Source organism: Nanorana parkeri, unplaced genomic scaffold, assembly GCF_000935625.1.
Source record: "Nanorana parkeri isolate BGI_ZX_2015 unplaced genomic scaffold, ASM93562v1 scaffold3005, whole genome shotgun sequence".
Taxonomy (NCBI): domain Eukaryota; kingdom Metazoa; phylum Chordata; class Amphibia; order Anura; family Dicroglossidae; genus Nanorana; species Nanorana parkeri.
This window is the reverse complement of record NW_017309273.1, coordinates 57,408-78,227: the sequence shown is the minus strand read 5'-3', so window position 1 is coordinate 78,227 and position 20,820 is coordinate 57,408. Positions and strand designations below refer to the sequence as shown.

At 49.3% G+C, this 20,820-nt stretch overlaps 1 protein-coding gene across 1 annotated transcript in view; it reads right to left on the bottom strand.

Annotated features, from left to right (window-relative positions):
* Positions 1–17,214, bottom strand: part of LOC108802645 (oocyte zinc finger protein XlCOF7.1-like) — a gene marked incomplete at its 3' end in the record, with an annotated part of 21,241 nt that extends 4,027 nt beyond the window's left edge. The window contains exons 1-6 of the mRNA XM_018574502.1: positions 17,120–17,214; positions 16,892–17,069; positions 13,949–15,683; positions 13,194–13,344; positions 8,751–8,921; positions 4,638–5,593 (exon numbers count right to left, since the gene is read on the bottom strand). Of these exons, the coding sequence (XP_018430004.1) occupies positions 4,638–5,593; positions 8,751–8,921; positions 13,194–13,344; positions 13,949–15,683; positions 16,892–17,069; positions 17,120–17,197 (3,269 nt within the window). The remainder of the gene's footprint in view (positions 1–4,637; positions 5,594–8,750; positions 8,922–13,193; positions 13,345–13,948; positions 15,684–16,891; positions 17,070–17,119) is intronic.
* Between the last annotated feature and the right edge of the window lie 3,606 nt (positions 17,215–20,820).

Here is a 20,820-nt window from a genome sequence, read left to right as displayed (position 1 = left end):
CACTAACCTCTATGGAGGACCTCTACGCACTAACCTCTATGGAGGACCTCTACGCACTAACCTCTATGGAGGACCTTTACCCACTAACCTCTATGGAGGACCTCTACGCACTAACCTCTATGGAGGACCTTTACGCACTAACCTCTATGGAGGACCTTTACGCACTAACCTCTATGGAGGACCTCTACGCACTAACCTCTATGGAGGACCTCTATGGAGCACCTCTACGCACTAACCTCTATGGAGGACCTCTATGGAGGACCTTTACGCACTAACCTCTATGGAGGACCTCTATGGAGGACCTCTACGCACTAACCTCTATGGAGGACCTTTAGCAACCCCCGAGAGTGCAGGACACAATTCTATGAGAGACTGATAACTAATGCTGTGTTTTTTTAGTCAGTCTAAGAACTGAGACGGGAACGTTCAACACTGCTGCTAGAAACTTAGAAAAAGGGAAGTGGTTTGCTGGCAGAAGATTTATGAAAGCAGAGAACGCCGCAATAGAGTACTTGAGGGAGATTATGTGTCACAATTGGGGAGAAATCAATGTGCATATTGCGAGAGACACTGTAGGAGAGATTGTTCCCCAAAGAGGCCCCCGGGAGACAGGGACCGGACCCTATGAGAAGGGAAGATCAGGTCCAGAACGGACGATGTGAGAGGCCCAGACAGGAAGACGTGTAGGCAGATTTTGTGGGACGGACAGACTCCGTGTATCCAGATGACGATCTGTACTGAGGCCGACCGGGCTTCTTTCTATTAGGCCCCTGGGAGCCCATGGTCACTGCCACCATAGGGGGCCACAGGAGTGATATTATTGTAGATACTGGGGCTCAACATTCAGTAGTGACCCGACCAATAGCCCCCTATCTTTGACAAATAAATGACCGTTGTTGGAGCCACAGGGAATAAAGTTAACAGACCCTTGCCGATGAAAAGACTTTGTAACCTGGGTGGACACCAAGTCCAACATCAGTTCCTATACATGCCAGATTGTCCCATTCCCTTGTTGGGCAGACACGGGAACTAATCCTAATGATGGTGGGAACCCCTCATAATGGGCTCAGCCTTGTACAGACCCGGGAACTGATCATAATGACGGTGGGAAGCCCTCATAATGGGCTCAGCCTTGTACAGACCCGGGAACTGATCATAATGACGGTGGGAAGCCCTCATAATGGGCTCAGCCTTGTACAGACCCGGGAACTGATCATAATGACGGTGGGAAGCCCTCATAATGGGCTCAGCCTTGTACAGACCCGGGAACTGATCATAATGACGGTGGGAAGCCCTCATAATGGGCTCAGCCTTGTACAGACCCGGGAACTGATCATAATGACGGTGGGAAGCCCTCATAATGGGCTCAGCCTTGTACAGACCCGGGAACTGATCATAATGACGGTGGGAAGCCCTCATAATGGGCTCAGCCTTGTACAGACCCGGGAACTGATCATAATGACGGTGGGAAGCCCTCATAATGGGCTCAGCCTTGTACAGACCCGGGAACTGATCATAATGACGGTGGGAAGCCCTCATAATGGGCTCAGCCTTGTACAGACCCGGGAACTGATCATAATGACGGTGGGAAGCCCTCATAATGGGCTCAGCCTTGTACAGACCCGGGAACTGATCATAATGACGGTGGGAAGCCCTCATAATGGGCTCAGCCTTGTACAGACCCGGGAACTGATCATAATGACGGTGGGAAGCCCTCATAATGGGCTCAGCCTTGTACAGACCCGGGAACTGATCATAATGACGGTGGGAAGCCCTCATAATGGGCTCAGCCTTGTACAGACCCGGGAACTGATCATAATGACGGTGGGAAGCCCTCATAATGGGCTCAGCCTTGTACAGACCCGGGAACTGATCATAATGACGGTGGGAAGCCCTCATAATGGGCTCAGCCTTGTACAGACCCGGGAACTGATCATAATGACGGTGGGAAGCCCTCATAATGGGCTCAGCCTTGTACAGACCCGGGAACTGATCATAATGACGGTGGGAAGCCCTCATAATGGGCTCAGCCTTGTACAGACCCGGGAACTGATCATAATGACGGTGGGAAGCCCTCATAATGGGCTCAGCCTTGTACAGACCCGGGAACTGATCATAATGACGGTGGGAAGCCCTCATAATGGGCTCAGCCTTGTACAGACCCGGGAACTGATCATAATGACGGTGGGAAGCCCTCATAATGGGCTCAGCCTTGTACAGACCCGGGAACTGATCATAATGACGGTGGGAAGCCCTCATAATGGGCTCAGCCTTGTACAGACCCGGGAACTGATCATAATGACGGTGGGAAGCCCTCATAATGGGCTCAGCCTTGTACAGACCCGGGAACTGATCATAATGACGGTGGGAAGCCCTCATAATGGGCTCAGCCTTGTACAGACCCGGGAACTGATCATAATGACGGTGGGAAGCCCTCATAATGGGCTCAGCCTTGTACAGACCCGGGAACTGATCATAATGACGGTGGGAAGCCCTCATAATGGGCTCAGCCTTGTACAGACCCGGGAACTGATCATAATGACGGTGGGAAGCCCTCATAATGGGCTCAGCCTTGTACAGACCCGGGAACTGATCATAATGACGGTGGGAAGCCCTCATAATGGGCTCAGCCTTGTACAGACCCGGGAACTGATCATAATGACGGTGGGAAGCCCTCATAATGGGCTCAGCCTTGTACAGACCCGGGAACTGATCATAATGACGGTGGGAAGCCCTCATAATGGGCTCAGCCTTGTACAGACCCGGGAACTGATCATAATGACGGTGGGAAGCCCTCATAATGGGCTCAGCCTTGTACAGACCCGGGAACTTATCATACTGATGGTGGGAACCCTTCATAATGGGCTCAGCCTTGTATAGACACGGGAACTCCTCATACTGATGGTGGGAACCATAATGGACAGCATGAGTACAGAGCTGAGAGCTCAGTGTTGTCTTTCAATACTTTGGCTCCGCCTTCTCCGAACGTTCTACAACTTGGTTCCATATATTAAATTTCATAAATCCGCGAGAATAAATAATTAAAAACATACATTTAATTTTAATATTAAAAACATGATTTGGAAGAACTACAAAAGCGGAATGAGATCATGAACACGTCGCCGGGCAGTGCGGAACACATGATGAGTTTTGTTGAGGTCTTTTGCGTCGGCGGGTCTACGGAAGAGGATATTCTCGAGATCCAAATTTTCTTTGCCAACTACACGGCAACAGCTTTCTTCTCTTGGAAGACGTCCGGCACAGCTATGGGCTCAGAACTGGTGGGACCACATGGGACCCTGGTGAGACCACATGGGACCCTGGAGAGACCACTTGTGACCCTGGAGAGACCACATGGGACCCCCCTGGAGAGACCACTTGGGACCCTGGAGAGACCACTTGGGACCCTGGAGAGACCACTTGGGACCCTGGAGAGACCACATGGGACCCTGGTGAGACCACATGGGACCCTGGTGAGACCACATGGGACCCTGGAGAGACCACATGGGACCCTGGAGAGACCACATGGGACCCTGGTGAGGCCACATGGGACCCTGGTAAGGCCACATGGGACCCTGGTGAGGCCACATGGGACACTGGCGGTCAGGGACGGATTTCCCACAAGGCCCGGCCTTGGGGCAGCAGTGAGTAGAGGGGCAGCAGGTGTGGAATTCCTATCTCCCGATGCCCGGGACATGCAGTTCTGGGCACCGGGTGGGTAGTTGTTTTCTACATTAGTCCCTGCTTTGGGCAAGCAGGGCTAAATGTACAGCGGGGAGCCGCCGCTTGTTTTGTATGCAGCCTACAGGTCTGCCACTCTCCATGGGGGGCTGGAGGGGTTTGGCCGGTTGAGGAACCTGGGCGTAGGGCAGCAGAGAGAGTAAATTCGGCCCTGCTGGTGGTACCAAATGGGACCCTGGTGCACCCATCTACTGTTCTGAGAGGTCTTGAAGGGGTCTTCATGGAAGAGCTGAACCTAAACACCACCCACCGAGGTGGACACAAAGCCAAAAGGACTCCTCGATGCATAAAAGTACAAAGACCGGGGTCCTCACTTTGTATTATGTACTGTCGCCTGGTGCTTCTTTGTTGCCCCGCCTGTTGGATGGTCGGTCTAGGTACTGCCATGACTAACCGGCCTTTGAAGGTTCTGTGTTGTTGAGTTGGCCGTGTTACTGATTTATGTCATCGACATGAATAAAATATCACTGCAGTTTAAGTCCTGCACCCCCGTAATAATTAAACCGCTCCCCGAAAAATCTCGACCTGCCCTTTCGCCCCACCGTCCTTGGAGAACCTGAAGCTTGCTTGGTCACAATGGTTCCTTAGATCTTTTAGTTCCTAAGTCTTTGTTCCGGCCACGTTCATGATGTGGGCTCCCGCTGTCCCTGCTGGATTTGTCTTTAATTATGGAGCTCAACCGGGACCCCGCCTCCAATGTGTGGAGAAAGAGAGACAGAAGCTGTAGGGGGCAGATGTCAGCAGGATGTGTCAAAGTGTCAAAGGATGACTCAGCTACCAGTCTCCATCTTTACCTGAAATGTCCAATTTTGGCTGTTTTATGGACTGAACGATTCCACCTGTTAAAAGCTTAAGCATATTTTTTAACAGCAGCCTCAGCAGGTGTGTGAGAGTGCTTCTGATGACTAATTAGGTTCCCTTTATGCGTGAAACCTTTTCCGCACTCTAAGCACGAAAACGGCCGCTCGCCCGTGTGAACTCTCTGGTGTATGACAAGGGCTGCTCTCTTGATGAAACCTTTCCCGCACTCTGAACATGAGAAAGGCCGCTCGCCCGTGTGAATCCGCTGGTGCGTAAGGAGGTCCGCCTTGCGGAAGAAGCCTTTTTGGCATTCCGCGCAGGAGAAAGGGCGCTCGCCCGTGTGACTCCTCTGGTGTTCGACGAGTTTTCCTTTCTTATGGAAACATTTGCCGCACTCCGAACAGGCAAAAGGGTAGCGGCCCGTGTGAATCCGCTGGTGGTTAAGAAGGTCCGCTCTCTGGATGTAAGATTTCCCGCACTCCGAGCACGAGAAGCAACGCTCACCCGTGTGACCCCTCTGGTGATTGATAAGGTCTCTGTTGTAAATAAAACATTTCCCGCACTCCGGGCACGAGTACGGACGCTCGCTCATGTGAATCTTCTTGTGTTTGTGAAGGTATCCTTTCGTAATGAAGCTTTTCCCGCACACTAAACACGAAAAGGGACGCTCACTCTGGCTACTTCCCTGCTGTGTTAGAAGCGTAATGTATTCATTGAGAGATTTCTCGCACTCTAAAGAGGACAACGAATGAGCTTCTGTGTAAACTCCTTCATGGCTTGAAGAAGAGTCCTTTGGATTAGATGGATCTGCTGACGTGTCAGCACTGTGAGATCCCAGAAGGATATCTGCAGTAGCACTATATGATTCCTCGGGATTAGAGGGACCTGTTGATCCTTCCAACGGGTAAGGTCTGTAATGTGTACTGGGAGCAATGGGATTTATTCTTGGAGAAGATTTCGCATTTCCATTATCTTCTGGAAGTCCCCAAGGGCTTTCCCCATTCCAGACATCGTGTCCATCTGTTGGAAAGAAATATTTTTGTAAGACGACCTGCCATCAAAGTTCAAAGAGAACGCCAAAGACGGGATTTTTGTACCTACCGTAAAGTCTTTTCCTTGGGAGTCTATGGAGGGACACAGGAATTCAAAAACAGTTGGGCTATACCGCTGCCTACAGGAGGTTGGGACACTGGCAAACGGAAAAAAAAGCATGGCGGCCCCTGCAGAACCTTCCCACTACCTAGCATGCTTCAGGACCATGAGAAGGCAGCACCGAGGGCCAGCAAAAAACACAGAGGGGTGCAACCTGTGTCCTTCAATGGTTCCAAGAAAAGAAATTTAGGGAGCAGTGGGCAACAGCCATTGGCAGGCCCATGGAGAATTTGGCAACCAACTGAGGGATGGGCAACAGCCATTGACAGGTCCAAAGGGAATTTGAGAAACAACTGAGGGATGGGCAACAGCCATTGGCAGGCCCAAGGAGAATTTGGCAACCAACTGAGGGATGGGCAACAGCCATTGACAGGTCCAAGGGGAATTTGAGAAACAACGGAGGGATGGGCAACAGCCATTTACAGGCCCAAGGAGAATTTGGGAACCAACTGAGGGATGGGCAACAGCAATTGAAGGCCCAATGAGAATTTGGGTACCAACTGGGGAATGGGCAACAGCCATTGGTAGGCCCAAGGAGAATTTGGGAACCAACTGAGAGAAGGGCAACAGCCATTGACAGGCCCAAGGAGAATTTGGCAACCAACTGAGGGATGGGCAACAGCCATTATGTAATATGTAACTCAGAAGTATCTGGAGGACCAATACCTGAATCAGAGCCAGACGAGGTGAAGCCCTCTGCAGGACAGAGGATCTGCCACGACCAAGGGAAAGCCACAGAGGATCAATCTGGTGCTCCGGACCAGGACTGAGATCTCACCACTAAGGGAACGGATTCTACCTGGAGGAACACTAAGCCCAAATCAGTGGGGGACTGTAAGAGGCCACCAACGATCCATCAAAAATAGATGGGACAACACTTTTTTTTGTAATGGAGGCAACTAGACCAACATTACATCATGAAGGGGTCATCAGAAAAAGAAAGTCCCAAAAAACCCAGAGCTCCTGAGGGAAACTTGGCAAAAACAAAACAAGTCCAGAAGAGAAGACCAGCCAGGTAATATGAGAAGGCCCAAGCTTTTATAATCCAAACCCTTAGAATTCAGGGAAAAGAGGTTCTATGGTGAGAAAGAACTTGCCTGGAACTTGCCAAGGAATTAAAGGAGAACTATGAGGGGGGAGGGGCTGCCAGTGCTGACTGGCGGAACAGACGGGGGAGGGAGCGGACACAGCTGGCTCTGCCTCTAGATAGCTGTCACTCACGCAGCTGGGTGGATCCTGTCATCTAAGTCGGGATCCGCTCAGGCATCTCAGTATATAGGGAGCTGTAGCTCCCTATATACTGAGCTTAGGGTGACGGGAGGACGCTAGTTTGTGTCCTCCCGTTACCCTAAGGAGAACTATGGGGAAAAGCACTGACCCCATAGTTCTCCTTTAATTTGAAGGAACTTACTCAAGAGGCTGCCAATCATCCACAGAGGAAGAACCTATTTACAATCAGGTCCCACAAAGACCACCAAACTTACTCTATCCCATACAGGGGCTACCCCCTGGATCCTGACATGTTTTGCCTGCTGATCCAATATCCAACAATGGAGACTTCCTGCCATGGAGTAGATGAGGAGCACCAAGGTTCGGAACCCTCAGTCTTCAGTGTAGAGATCACCAGTTGAGGAGGATCAGATGGTGATGCCCTACTGCTAAGGAAAATTGGTGCAAGAGCAGGACACCTAGCAATTGAACCAGATCACTAGACCTGTCACAGGGAAACGCCAAAACCTTTTGGGAGGTGAAGGTCCTGCAATGTCCAATGGTGATGTCCAATGGTGAACCGGTCACCCACAGAGGTAGAAAGGGAACTGTCTTTGCTGGGGAACCCGAGAGAAGTGGAGATGTGGAGACAAAACAGCAAGTGGACACCCTCCAGGGTACAACGATTTCATTCTTCTGCTGAGGACTGGAGATTTGGAAGCTATATGGTGTATGATGGCTCCACCTTATTTGTTGGGAACATTGAGCACTGGGGTAAGAACATACATGGTGTCCTTGCTGACAACAGTGAAAGTCTTTCAGCAATTCCCTTACTGAAGTTGTCTATCTCAAACAAAGGCAGCAGAAAGAGGAATATGTTTCTCTGGGGTGTTATCTACATTTTCTTTTGGGCTCAGGAAGAAATTATTTTATTTTCGTAGGAAAAATTTTGGTAAAATTTTATGACGGTTTTCTGCCTTCATTTGGATCAGCTGCAGCATTTCTTGGGGCGGGGGGGGTTGTCTATTTCAATACAAAGTTTATACTCAGAAGATAAATGAAAATGTCAACAGTCTCTGCTGATAGTTTTTATGACTTACTTGTGTCCGTATGTAGAGAAGATTCCTCCTGCTCACTTTTCATCATCATCTCCCCCTCCTCCGTAGACTGCTGAGCTCCTCCCACCAACGTCTCTTCTTCTTCCTCTTTAACCTCAACTTTGATGTCTTTCAGATCTTCAACCTAAATCCCAAAAAAAGATGGAATGAAAAAAAATGAAATGCCAACAAAAAGGCAACAACAACGTTTTTAGGACGTAACCACTCTTCATCATTCTCTTGGTACTACTTGCAAAAATATTACACATGCTTGCATATGTATGGCTTACTTTATTGATATGTGATACCAATAAAGTTAAGTGAAGATTAAGCTCCATACAGTGATACCCACCTACCTGATCATGGTGGGAGAGGGTGAGATCTTCCTGGGCGGAGTCCCGGGAATACAGAGGACGGGGACATCTCTCTGGTGGGTTCCTCTTACTGGATCCATCTGTAGGAAACACACACACTGACTGAATACATTGTTTCTATGATGGGGGATGTAGGCGGAGCCTCCGTACTGCTCTCTCCTCTTACCCGGTGATGTGAGGGGCGGGGCATTCTCCATCACCACGTCCTTGTAGAGATCCCGGTGTCCTTCTAGATACTCCCACTCCTCCATGGAGAGATAGACAGAGACATCCTGACACCTTATAGGAACCTGACACACACAATGATACAGTCACCACCCAGACACGCCCCTTGTCTGTTCCTGGATCATGTCCCAGAATTCCCGGCACCGCTCACCTCTCCCGTCAGCAGCGCCATCATCTTCTTGATGACTTCTAGAATCTTCTTGGCTCTGTTCACCTCTGTTGTCAGGCGGTGAGGTGGAGGCTCTGTGATCGGTGATGTCCCTTGAAGACATCTGCTGGGTGTTAATGGATCACCAGATACTTTCTTCACTACTTTACAATCCTGTGTGAATAGAGATCAGAGTGATGTCATGTGACCTCCCAGAATCCCCCTCACCCCTCCGGTCAGGTCTGTGTTTTATGAATAGAGATCAGAGTGACGTCATGTGACCTCCCAGAATCCTCCTCACCCCTCCGGTCAGGTCTGTGTTTTATGAATAGAGATCAGAGTGATGTCATGTGACTTCCCAGAATCCTCATCACCCCTCCGGTCAGGTCTGTGTTTTATGAATAGAGATCAGAGTGATGTCATGTGACTTCCCAGAATCCTCCTCACCTCTCCGGTCAGCAGGTAGATGATCTCCAGGGTGAAGTTCAGTATCCTCTCAGTCACGTGACTTTGGTCCTCCTCCATCCTCGTTGATGTGGTCATGTGATCTATGAAGGACGCTCCTCTCTGTGGAAGGATAATAAACTGAGAATGATGGACTGTCCCGGGATGAATGATGTCTCCTCCGTAGTTCTGACACCTCAGACGGCTCCGTATACTGTATCACAGGACTCGTTAATCTCGATGAATCTACCAACATCTGAAATTCCAGGTCTGTGATGATTTTGGAGAAAAGTAAGAACCGGAAAAATGCACCTTCACCCGTGTAGGCAAAAATCCTTCCACTGGGTCCAATGCACACCACATGAGGCGGCCATGCACTCGTGGGGGCATCTCAAAGTTGGCAGATGGGCGTGGCATGGGTGGGTGTGATTTGGAGTGGCGTTGGTCTCCCCTGTCCTCAAGCAGCCTCCTACTGAGCTCCTCCCCCTCCTCTCCACTATTGGGTGCGTATTACATTCCTACCTTGCGTGTGAGAACGTTGATTGGCCGGTCTTTCAGCCTCTCCCCTGCCTATTGGCTGGTGCTTCCCGCCCCCTTCTGTCCTTCCCCCAATCAGGTTGTGAGCAGAGTATAGGGAAGATGGCATGGACAGTGCATGGAGGAGCCGACAGTGAGCCCCGGCTCTGCCGATAGCTAAGAGTGACCTGGCGGAGACCTGCAGGGAGGGCAGCCCTAGGTGGGGCCCCAAGAATGCCGGGGCCGGGGGCTGGCCAAACTCTACTCGCCAGGTGAGAGAAGGGCCCCACTGAAAGGAATATGGAGTACACTGTATGACAGGAATGTATGGGGGGAGGGGGGGGCACCGTGTGACAGGAATGTATGTATCCGGTCTATAAATGGCGGCTCTGGATGGACAGTTGGATAAATGTAATATATATAGAATAAAATCTTATTACCTCCTCGGCTGCCAGTTCCAGCAATGTCTCCGCTCTACTTCCCCCCCACCTCAATAGGAAGTTCCTAGTTATAGGTGACATCACTTCCTGTCTTTAACTTCAATCACATCCTGTCTTTGTTCTATATCACTTCCTGTCTGTGCGTTCCACCGACCACCGCCAGTACCCAGGATCGCCACCTTGTGGAGAATATAGAAACTGCAGCCTACGTTTCTCAATATGCCGACAGCGGCCTCTCTCAGCCAGTGGTGCATGCTGGGATAGGGCACATATACTGGAGGGATTTGCCATGTGCTCAGACTAGCCAGGACCAGCCATGGAATAGGGCTGGGTGCTATTCAGCCTGCCCCCCAGGCTAGGTCTGAGGCCTGGGGGTGGGCATGGGCTGGTGTGAGGGAAAGGTTTCACCGAGACCTCCAAAATGAAGGCGGTCTGGGTTGCTGATAGAGGAAGAGACTCAGGACCAATGCTGGCTCTGGAACTAAGAGGACTTCAGAAGGATGGTCGGTTGGTCCTGTTGAGGATCTGTATCCATCCTGCTCATCTACTACTTCAGTTGCTGTTTGCTGCCTCCCAAGTGGATCTACATTGATATGCCAACCAGGTCTGGAGTCTGGAGCTCTTGTCAGTTACCTCTGGAAGCTTAGAATCCCCCATACCCTCTCTCCCCAGTGAAGATGTTCAATAAAACGTTACTTGGCATTATACTACCGGAGTGGACAGCAGTCTGTGGGCACCAGAAGAAGGGCGGTTAGTGCTAATGGGTGGGCAGCTGAAGAACAGACTAGAGATGAACCGGGCAACCAGCGGCTCCTTCGGGGGTGAGCGCTACATGAGAACCAATGGAGTGCTCTAGTACAACTTCAATCACAACCTTTAAACCAATAGTCGAGAGAGGAACCATTGGGGACAAAAGAGAGATCAGAAAGGAAAGAGAGAGAAGAAACACGGGAGGAGAAGAGGAGAGGTAGAGTAAGGTGAGGAAACCGGAGGGAGCGTAGGGCAGACAGGTGAGAACAGAGCCCTAGGCCCCGCTTCGGGGACTTGAAAAATGGAAGCCGACTCATCAGAAGAAGTAAAGGCCTTCCAGTAGAACCATGTCTTACGGTGTTACTCCTCTCTAGATTATAAGAAGACAGATGAGATCTTCCAAGGAGTTCATTTCTGCAATTTTGGATGAACCACGATGAGAGGGACATACTGAAGCAGAGCACGATCCCCTCCCCCCGGAGACTGGGCCGCAGGGCAGTATTCCAACATGATAACGACCCCAAACACACCTCCAGGACCACCACTGACTTGCTAAAGAAGCTGAGGGTGAAGGTGATGGACTGGCTAAGCATGTCTCCAGACCTAAACCCTATGGAGTATATGTGGGGCATCCTCAAACGGAAGGAGGAGGAGCGCAAGGTCTCTAACATCCACCAGCTCCGTGATGTCGTCATGGAGGAGGCAACCTGGGAAGCTCTGGTGACCTCCATGCCCAAGAGGGTGAAGGCAGTGCTGGAAAATAACGGCGGCCACACGAAATATTCACACTTTGCGCCCAATTTGGACATTTTCACTTAGGGGCGTTTAGCGGTTTAGACATTAATAGTGTCGAGTTATTTGGAGGAAATGTACACTGATATACAAGCTGCGCACTCACTACTTTACATTGTAGCAACGTGTCATCTCTTCTGTGTCGTCATATGACATGATATCATCCAATTAGAGGGGGGGGGACTCACTTCTGTGAGATATTGTATATCCACAGTTCCCGCTGATTCATAGTCCCTCATCTTTGCTGCACTACAGTCCCTATTGACACAGTCCACACCGATGTACATCCCCAGTCCCCACTGATGTACATCCACAGTCCCCACTGATGTACATCCACAGTCCCCACTGATGTACATCCCCAGTCCTCACTGATGTACATCCACAGTCCTCACTGATGTACATCCCCAGTCCTCACTGATGTACATCCACAGTCCTCACCGATGTATATCCACACTCCTTACCGATGTACATCCACAGCCCTCACTGATGTACATCCACAGTCCTCACTGATGTACATCCACAGTCCTCACTGATGTACATCCCCAGTCCTCACTGATGTATATCCACACTCTTTACCGATGTACATCCACACTCTTTACCGATGTACATCCACAGTCCTCACTGATGTACATCCACAGTCCTCACTGATGTACATCCACAGTCCTCACTGATGTACATCCACAGTCCTCACTGATGTACATCCACAGTCCTCACTGATGTACATCCACAGTCCTCACTGATGTACATCCACAGTCCTCACTGATGTACATCCACAGTCCTCACTGATGTATATCCACAGTCCTCACTGATGTACATCCACAGTCCTCACTGATGTACATCCACAGTCCTCACTGATGTACATCCACAGTCCTCACTGATGTACATCCACAGTCCTCACTGATGTACATCCACAGTCCTCACTGATGTACATCCACAGTCCTCACTGATGTACATCCACAGTCCTCACTGATGTACATCCACAGTCCTCACTGATGTACATCCACAGTCCTCACTGATGTACATCCACAGTCCTCACTGATGTACATCCACAGTCCTCACTGATGTACATCCACAGTCCTCACTGATGTACATCCACAGTCCTCACTGATGTACATCCACAGTCCTCACTGATGTACATCCACAGTCCTCACTGATGTACATCCACAGTCCTCACTGATGTACATCCACAGTCCTCACTGATGTACATCCACAGTCCTCACTGATGTACATCCACAGTCCTCACTGATGTACATCCACAGTCCTCACTGATGTACATCCACAGTCCTCACCGATGTACATCCACAGTCCTCACTGATGTACATCCACAGTCCTCACCGATGTACATCCACAGTCCTCACTGATGTACATCCACAGTCCTCACTGATGTACATCCCCAGTCCTCACTGTTGTACATCCCCAGTCCTCACTGATGTACATCCACAGTCCTCACTGATGTACATCCCCAGTCCTCACTGATGTACATCCACAGTCCTCACCAATGTACATCCACAGTTCCCGCTGATGCAGATCCATATTTTGCTTCATCATAGTCCCCATCTTTGCCGCTCTGCTCTACCCGCCCCATACTTCCTGTGCCAGAGTCCCGGCTGACACCTGTCCATGCGTTTGTTTTAAAAAAAAAAGGACTCAGAACACTGTAAAAGTGTGGAGGGCGTATATGTTTATTTGAGAAAATAAGAATAACAGACAATAAAACTTTGAGTCTGGTTTTGTATAAAATCTTTTATAACTGGAGTAATGACCATACCGCTCATTAAGAATCACACATTGGCTGGTGAATGAAGAAACTAAACTCATGGGTGCGGGAAAGGTTATCCTGGCTGAATAACAGATTATTATTTTTTTGCCAGTGTCCAATCTCCTGTAGGAAGCAGTAAAACCCATTAATCTCAGAAACCGTCTGGACCTTTGTCCCTTGATGAACGATTAAGAAATCCTGATTGGTTCGGATGTTCCTCTAAATGTTCGGCTCTTCCTGTAAAACCAACATGCATTTTTCAACACAATCAGCTGCTGTGCGTTCTCTGATGTCTAATTTAGATTTCTTTTTGTGAAATACATTTCCCACACCCTGAACACAACAAAGAAGCCTGACCACTGTGGCATCTCTGATGCATACGAAGTTCTTCTTTACCATAGAAACCTTTTCCACACTCAGAATATGAGAAAGGGTGCTAGTTAGCATGAGTTTTTAGATGTCTAGTCAAGATTCCTTTCTGTGTAAAACATTTCCTGCACTGTGAACATGAGAAAGGACGCTCGCCCGTGTGAATTCTCTGGTGTATAACAAGGGTTCCTTTAGTATAAAAACATTTCCCACACACAGAACATGAATAGGGACGCACACCCGTGTGAATTCTCTGGTGTGTAAGGAGGTCTCCACTCGAAGTGAACGTTTTCCAGCACTCCCGACATAAGAAAGGGCGCTCACCAGTGTGAATCCTCTGGTGTTTAACAAGGGCTCCTTTGGAAGCGAAAGTTTTCCCGCACTCTGGACATAAGAAAGGGCGCTCACCTGTGTGAGTTCTCTGGTGTTCAACAAGTGTGCCTTTATTATGGAAACATTTCCCACACATTGAACATGAATAGGGACGCACACCCGTGTGAATTCTCTGGTGTGTAAGGAGGTCTCCATTCGAAGTGAAAGCTTTCCCGCACTCAGAACATAAGAATGGGCGTTCACCTGTGTGAATCTTCTGATGTTTAAGAAGGCCTCCTTTTGAAGTGAAAGATTTCCCACACTCTGGACATAAAAAAGGGCGCTCACCCGTGTGGATTCTTTGGTGTCTAAGAAGGGTTCCATTGGAAATGTAAGTTTTCCCGCACTCTAGACATGAAAAAGGGCGCTCACCTGTGTGAATTCTCTGGTGTATGACAAATGTTCCTTTATTATGGAAACATTTCCCACACTCTGAACATGAAACAGGATAACAGCCCGTGTGAATTCTCTGGTGTTTAAGAAGGTCTCCTTTTTGAATGTAAGATTTCTCGCACTCTGAACATGAGAAAGGACGCTCACCAGTGTGACCTCTTTGGTGAAAGAGAAGGTCTTTTTTGTAAAGGAAACATTTCCCACACAGTGAACACGAAAAAGGACGCTCACCAGTGTGACCTCTCTGGTGACTGAGAAAATCTTTTTCGTAACGGAAACTTTTCCCACACTCCAAACATGAAAAAGGACGCTCACCCGTGTGTACTCTCTGGTGTCTAAGCAGGTCTGTTTTCCCAGTGCAAGTTTTCCCGCACTCTTGACATACGAAAGGACATTCACCTGTGTGAATTCTCTGGTGTTTAAGAAGGTCTCCTTTTTGACTGTAAGATTTCCCGCACTCTGCACATGAGAAAAGACGCTCACCGGTGTGACATCTCTGGTGATTGAGAAAGTATTTTTTGTTATGGAAACCTTTCCCACACTGTGTACATAAAAATGGACGCTCACCTGTGTGAGTTCTCTGGTGAATAACAAGGTCTGCTTTGCGAAAGAAGCTTTTCCCGCACTCTGAACATACGAAAGGACGCTCACCCGTGTGGATTTTCTGGTGTATAAGAAGGTCTGTTTTGCGGGAGAAACACTTTTTGCACTCAGTACACGAGAAAGGGCGCTCGCCCGTGTGAATAATTTTGTGCCTAAGAAGATCTGCTTTCATAGTGAAAGATTTCCTGCACTCAGGACATGAGAAAGGGCGCTCACCTGTGTGAAATCTCTGGTGTCTGTTAAGGGGTCCCTTTCTCATAAAACTTTTCCCGCACTCTGTACATGAAAAACGACGCTCGCCCTTAGGACTTCTCTGTTGTCCAAGAATCATTCTCTGTTCACCGGGAGATTTCTCGCATTGTAAAGATGAGAATGAACTCTGTGTTGTGTGATCTCCTTCATGGTTTACTCGGGAAGGTTCCTCGGGAGTAGGTGGATCTCTTGATCTCTCCGCAATGTGACTAATAGTATGTGATTGATGAGAAGATTCCTCAGGATCTGTTGGAAAGAAATGGTCACATGACGTTATATTGAGGAATGGAGATGGACCTTCATATGGTGTCCAGTATCTCCTCCTCATTTGTTGGTCACATGACGTTATATTGAGGAATGGAGATGGACCTTCATATGGTGTACAGTATCTCCTCCTCATTTGTTGGTCACATGACGTTATATTGAGGAATGGAGATGGACCTTCATATGGTGTCCAGTATCTCCTCCTCATGTGTTGGGGACATGACGTTATATTGGCCAACTTAACTACATATAGGGCCTCCAGTGTGTCTACTGACATCACCAAGGGGTCAGGGACTGTAAACATGTTACTGGAGCTGGTTAGTGAATTTAGATATGCTTTTCTCTTCACCAACTGTGGATTGTTTTTTCTTTTTTACCCATAGAAATACATATTTTATACTCCGAAAAGCAAAATGTAGATGTGAACCATCTCTAAATTCAGTGTTTATAACTCACTTGTGTCCATATGTAGAGAAGATTCCTCCTGTTTACTCTTCACCGTCACCTCCCCCTCCTCCATAGACTGCTGAGCTCCTCCCACCAATGTCTCTTCTTCTTCTTCCTCTTTATCCTCAACTTTCATGTCTTCCAGTTCTTCACCCTAAACCCCCAAAGATGATAGAACACATTTATAAGAAGGAAAAAGAGTTTAAATACAGGAATATCATCTCATAGCTTGGAATAATGTTTTAGGTCAACATGTTGAGTTCCACCTACCTGATCATGGTGGGGGAGGGTGAGATCTTCCTGGGTGGGATCCCGGGAATACAGAGGACGGGGACATCTCTCTGGTGGGTTCCTCTTACTGGATCCATCTGTAGGAAACACACACACTGACTGAATACATTGTTTCTATGTGTGTATCAGATGATGGGGGATGTAGGTGGAGCCTCCGTACTGCTCTCTCCTCTTACCCGGTGATGTGAGGGGCGGGGCATTCTCCATCACCACGTCCTTGTAGAGATCCCGGTGTCCTTCTAGATACTCCCACTCCTCCATGGAGAGATAGACAGAGACATCCTGACACCTTATAGGAACCTGACACACACAATGATACAGTCACCACCCAGACACGCCCCTTGTCTGTTCCTGGATCATGTCCCAGAATTCCCGGCACCGCTCACCTCTCCCGTCACCACCCAGACACGCCCCTTGTCTGTTCCTGGATCATGTCCCAGAATCCCCGGCACCGCTCACCTCTCCTGTCAGCAGCTCCATCATCTTCTTGGTGACTTCTAGGATCTTCTTGGCTCTGTTGATCTCTATTGTCAGGCGGTGAGGTGGAGGCTCTGTGATGGGTGATGCCCCATGAAGACATTTGTTGGGTGTTAATGGCTCACCAGATATTTTCTGCACTACTTTATAATCCTGTGTGAAGAGAGAACATAACAATTATCACCTCCCAGAATCCTCCTCACCTCTCCGGACAGCAAGAAGATGATCTCCAGTGTGAGGTTCAATATCCTCTCAGTCAGGTGACTTTGGTCCTCCCCCATCCTCAATGATGTGCTCATGTCATTTATACCGGACGCTCCTCTCTGCAGATGGATAACAAGCTGAGAATTATCTGGACTGGCCTGGGATGGACAGTTGGATAAATGTCTCTATATTTAGGATGTATGGGGTCTATAAATGGCGGCTCTGGATGGACAGTTGGATAAATGGCTCTATATTTAGGATGTATGAGGTCTATAAATGGCGGCTCTGGAAGGACAGTTGGATAAATGGCTCTATATTTAGGATGTATGTATCCTCTATATATGGGTAGCAACATGTGATGGAGATCAAAGACATCATAGTGGATATGGGGGGACCAAATAAAACTTGTGGGGGGAGGAGAGTTACTGGGTATAAATATAAAATACCTTATTACTTCCTCTGCTGCCAGTTCCGGCAATGTCTCCTCACACCTTACAGCTCCCTGGAAGTTCCTATTTATAGGTGACATCACTTCCTGTCTCTATCTTCAATCACTTCCTGTCTTTGTATTATGTCACTACCTGTCTGTGCGTTCCACCGCCAGTACCCAGGATCACCACCTTGTGGAGAACATGAAGACTGCAGCCTACGTTTCTCAATATGCCGACGGCGGCTTCTTCATGAGGAAAAACTCAAAACAACGAAGAGATATAAAGAAATAATACGAAAACTACATAAATCAAACCCAAATTTATCCCAACGGGGACCTCTATGCCGGTGCACAATCCCAACGGGGACCTCTATGCCGGTGCACAATCCCAACGGGGACCTCTATGCCGGTGCACAATCCCAACGGGGACCTCTATGCCGATGCACAATCCCAACGGGGACCTCTATGTCAGTGAGCAATCCCATCGGGGACCTCTATGCCAGTGCGCAATCCCAACGGGTACTTCTATGCCGGTGCGTAATCCCAACGGGGACCTCTATGCCGTGCGCAATGCCAACTGGGACGTCTATGCCGGTGCGCAATCCCAACGGGGACCTCTATGCCGGTGCACAATCCCAACGGGGACCTCTATGCCGGTGCGCAATCCCAACGGGGACCTCTATGCCGGTGCGCAATCCCAACGGGTACCGCACAATCCCAACGGGGACCTCTATGCCGATGCACAATCCCAACGGGGACCTCTATGCCGGTGCGCAATCGCAACGGGTACCTCTATGCCGGTGCGCAATCCCAACGGGTACCTCTATGCCGGTGCGCAATCCCAACGGGGACCTCTATGCCGGATACACGGAGTCTGTCCGTCCCACAAAATCTGCCTACACGTCTTCCTGTCTGGGCCTCTCACATCGTCCGTTCTGGACCTGATCTTCCCTTCTCATAGGGTCCGGTCCCTGTCTCCCGGGGGCCTCTTTGGGGAACAATCTCTCCTACAGTGTCTCTCGCAATATGCACATTGATTTCTCCCCAATTGTGACACATAATCTCCCTCAAGTACTCTATTGCGGCGTTCTCTGCTTTCATAAATCTTCTGCCAGCAAACCACTTCCCTTTGTCTAAGTTTCTAGCAGCAGTGTCGCTTCTCGGCCTTTTGGCTAAGATCCGGTGTAGTATCTGGTCTTATCAGTTTTCGGTGGGGAAAAGAACCGTCCTTGCGGGGGATGGTTACTCAGTACTCGCTGAAGTGAAAGAGCGTACTGGGTTGCTTCCTGTGAGAGGGGAACAGCCCGGTACTGGCTTTCTGACTGAATGGATACGAAGCTTGGTCGAGGCTGGAGGGTTCGGGGGGCGGCAGAAGCGTTGTGGTGTTGTGCCCCCTGGGGGTGGCGTCCCAGGGGTGCTTAGACTTTCACTTGGGTGTGGGACCCCACATTGACTCACCGATCACTCGGTCACACACCATATTGCAATTTTCTGCACTTCGCCTCCAAGACAGGCCTTATGGGTAGTCTGGGGCAATTTTTTTGCACTCCGGCCCCTAAGGCCTGTCAGAGTGGTGCGCTGGCACTTTAGCTTTATTTAAGCACTCCATGCACGATTGGCACGTTTTTATTTTAAATTTTGACCCACAGATGCTGAAGGTGCAGGTTTATTTGGGGCCTATTCCTGAGGTAGGGAGGAGATTCTGTGCCCTTATATAGGGTTCTCTGTCTCCTCCCACCCTGGAGGGGAGTCACTCTTCGGGAGATCCCCCCTGCCTAGTACTGTGTGGGACCTGTTGCGGCAGGTCCCCGAAGGATTGGGGTCCACCGGCCTTCGGGTTGGTGGACCAACAGTCTCAACCCCTGTCAGGAGCCAGGGACCTAGTTCGGGAATCTAGGTCCCTTCTTTATTGAAGGACCAAGCACCCTTGTGCACGTTTTGTGTGCTGTGATTTCACGGTTCACTTTTTGTGTTCACGGGGGGAAGTTTGTTTAGACGCACGTTCCACGGGCTTCGATAAAAGAAAAAGCAGTGTGAAACCTTCCCATCTCAGTTCTTAGACTGACTAAAAAAACACAGCATTAGTTATCAGTCTCTCATAGAATTGTGTCCTGCACTCTCGCTAGGGTTGCCACCTTTTCTTCAAGCGAAACCCGAACACTGTATCGTCACACGGACATATTCTTTTGGGAGAATGAGTCGTGGCTTATTCATATGTAATGGGCACCACCCATTAATATGTAAATAACACATTTGAGACTATTTTCAGTGGGGGACCAGTAGCCCCTATCTTAATTTTGGTTGCCTGATATCTTGTGTCCGGGTTCCTGGTGCCATGAAACCCGGACACAGCATTCAAAACCCGAACTGTCCGGGTGAATCCTGGACAGGTGGCAACCCTAACTCTCGGGATTGCTCAAGGTCCTCCATAGAGGTTAGTGCGTCTTTTGTCAGCCATTTTCATTTGAATCTGAATGTATCTTGTTTATACTGAGTGTCACAGTTGGGAGTATACACTGAGTGGTAAAACAACAATTTCACTTATCGGTGACTCGACACCTGGCCGAGAACTGCACCTACACAGGGCCCACTCTCGCCTCGTTGCCGGGCAACGTCACATTCAACCACAAACACACTGACTCTACCACCGGAAATTACTGACTCCCTGAGGCATACCGGTCTTGGATGCACTATCATCCAATCGGGGTTCCCCTCGGGAGGTGATCAAGCTCCCCTTCTCTCACGAACCGTCGAGAGGTCCTTTCTGGCTAACAGACGGTTATCCCATAAACCATAAGGCCAAGATCTCTCACCTGGTTCTGAAGTGGGGCCCCCCAAGGTTTGGTTCCCAAGTCTCCGGGTTCAAGGCTCCGCCAGGGTCGCCTCGGAGCTGGCGGCGAAGATGTAGCGTAGTCTCCAAGACAAATGTCCGGTGGCTTCCTGAGACACGGCAGCGATCCGAGGGGCCGGCTCCACAGCGGTCCCAGCGGGCTGCGGTGGAAAACACCTGTCTCGGTAGTCACGCCTACGGCCAACGCACCAGGAAACGTAGCGGGGAAATAGCTTTGGGAAACCAGCAATGGACTCCGGACACAGACCGCAGGAAAACAAAGTTCTTTATTCTGTACAGATACCCAGCCGACTAACGTCACATTACACATTCCCAATACACATATTTCCTTCTTCAGCCAATCAGCAAGCAGCATTTGCAATTCTACTAAATATGGTTTATATCCGTTATCAGCTGTGGTCACAGTCTTCTGACAAGGA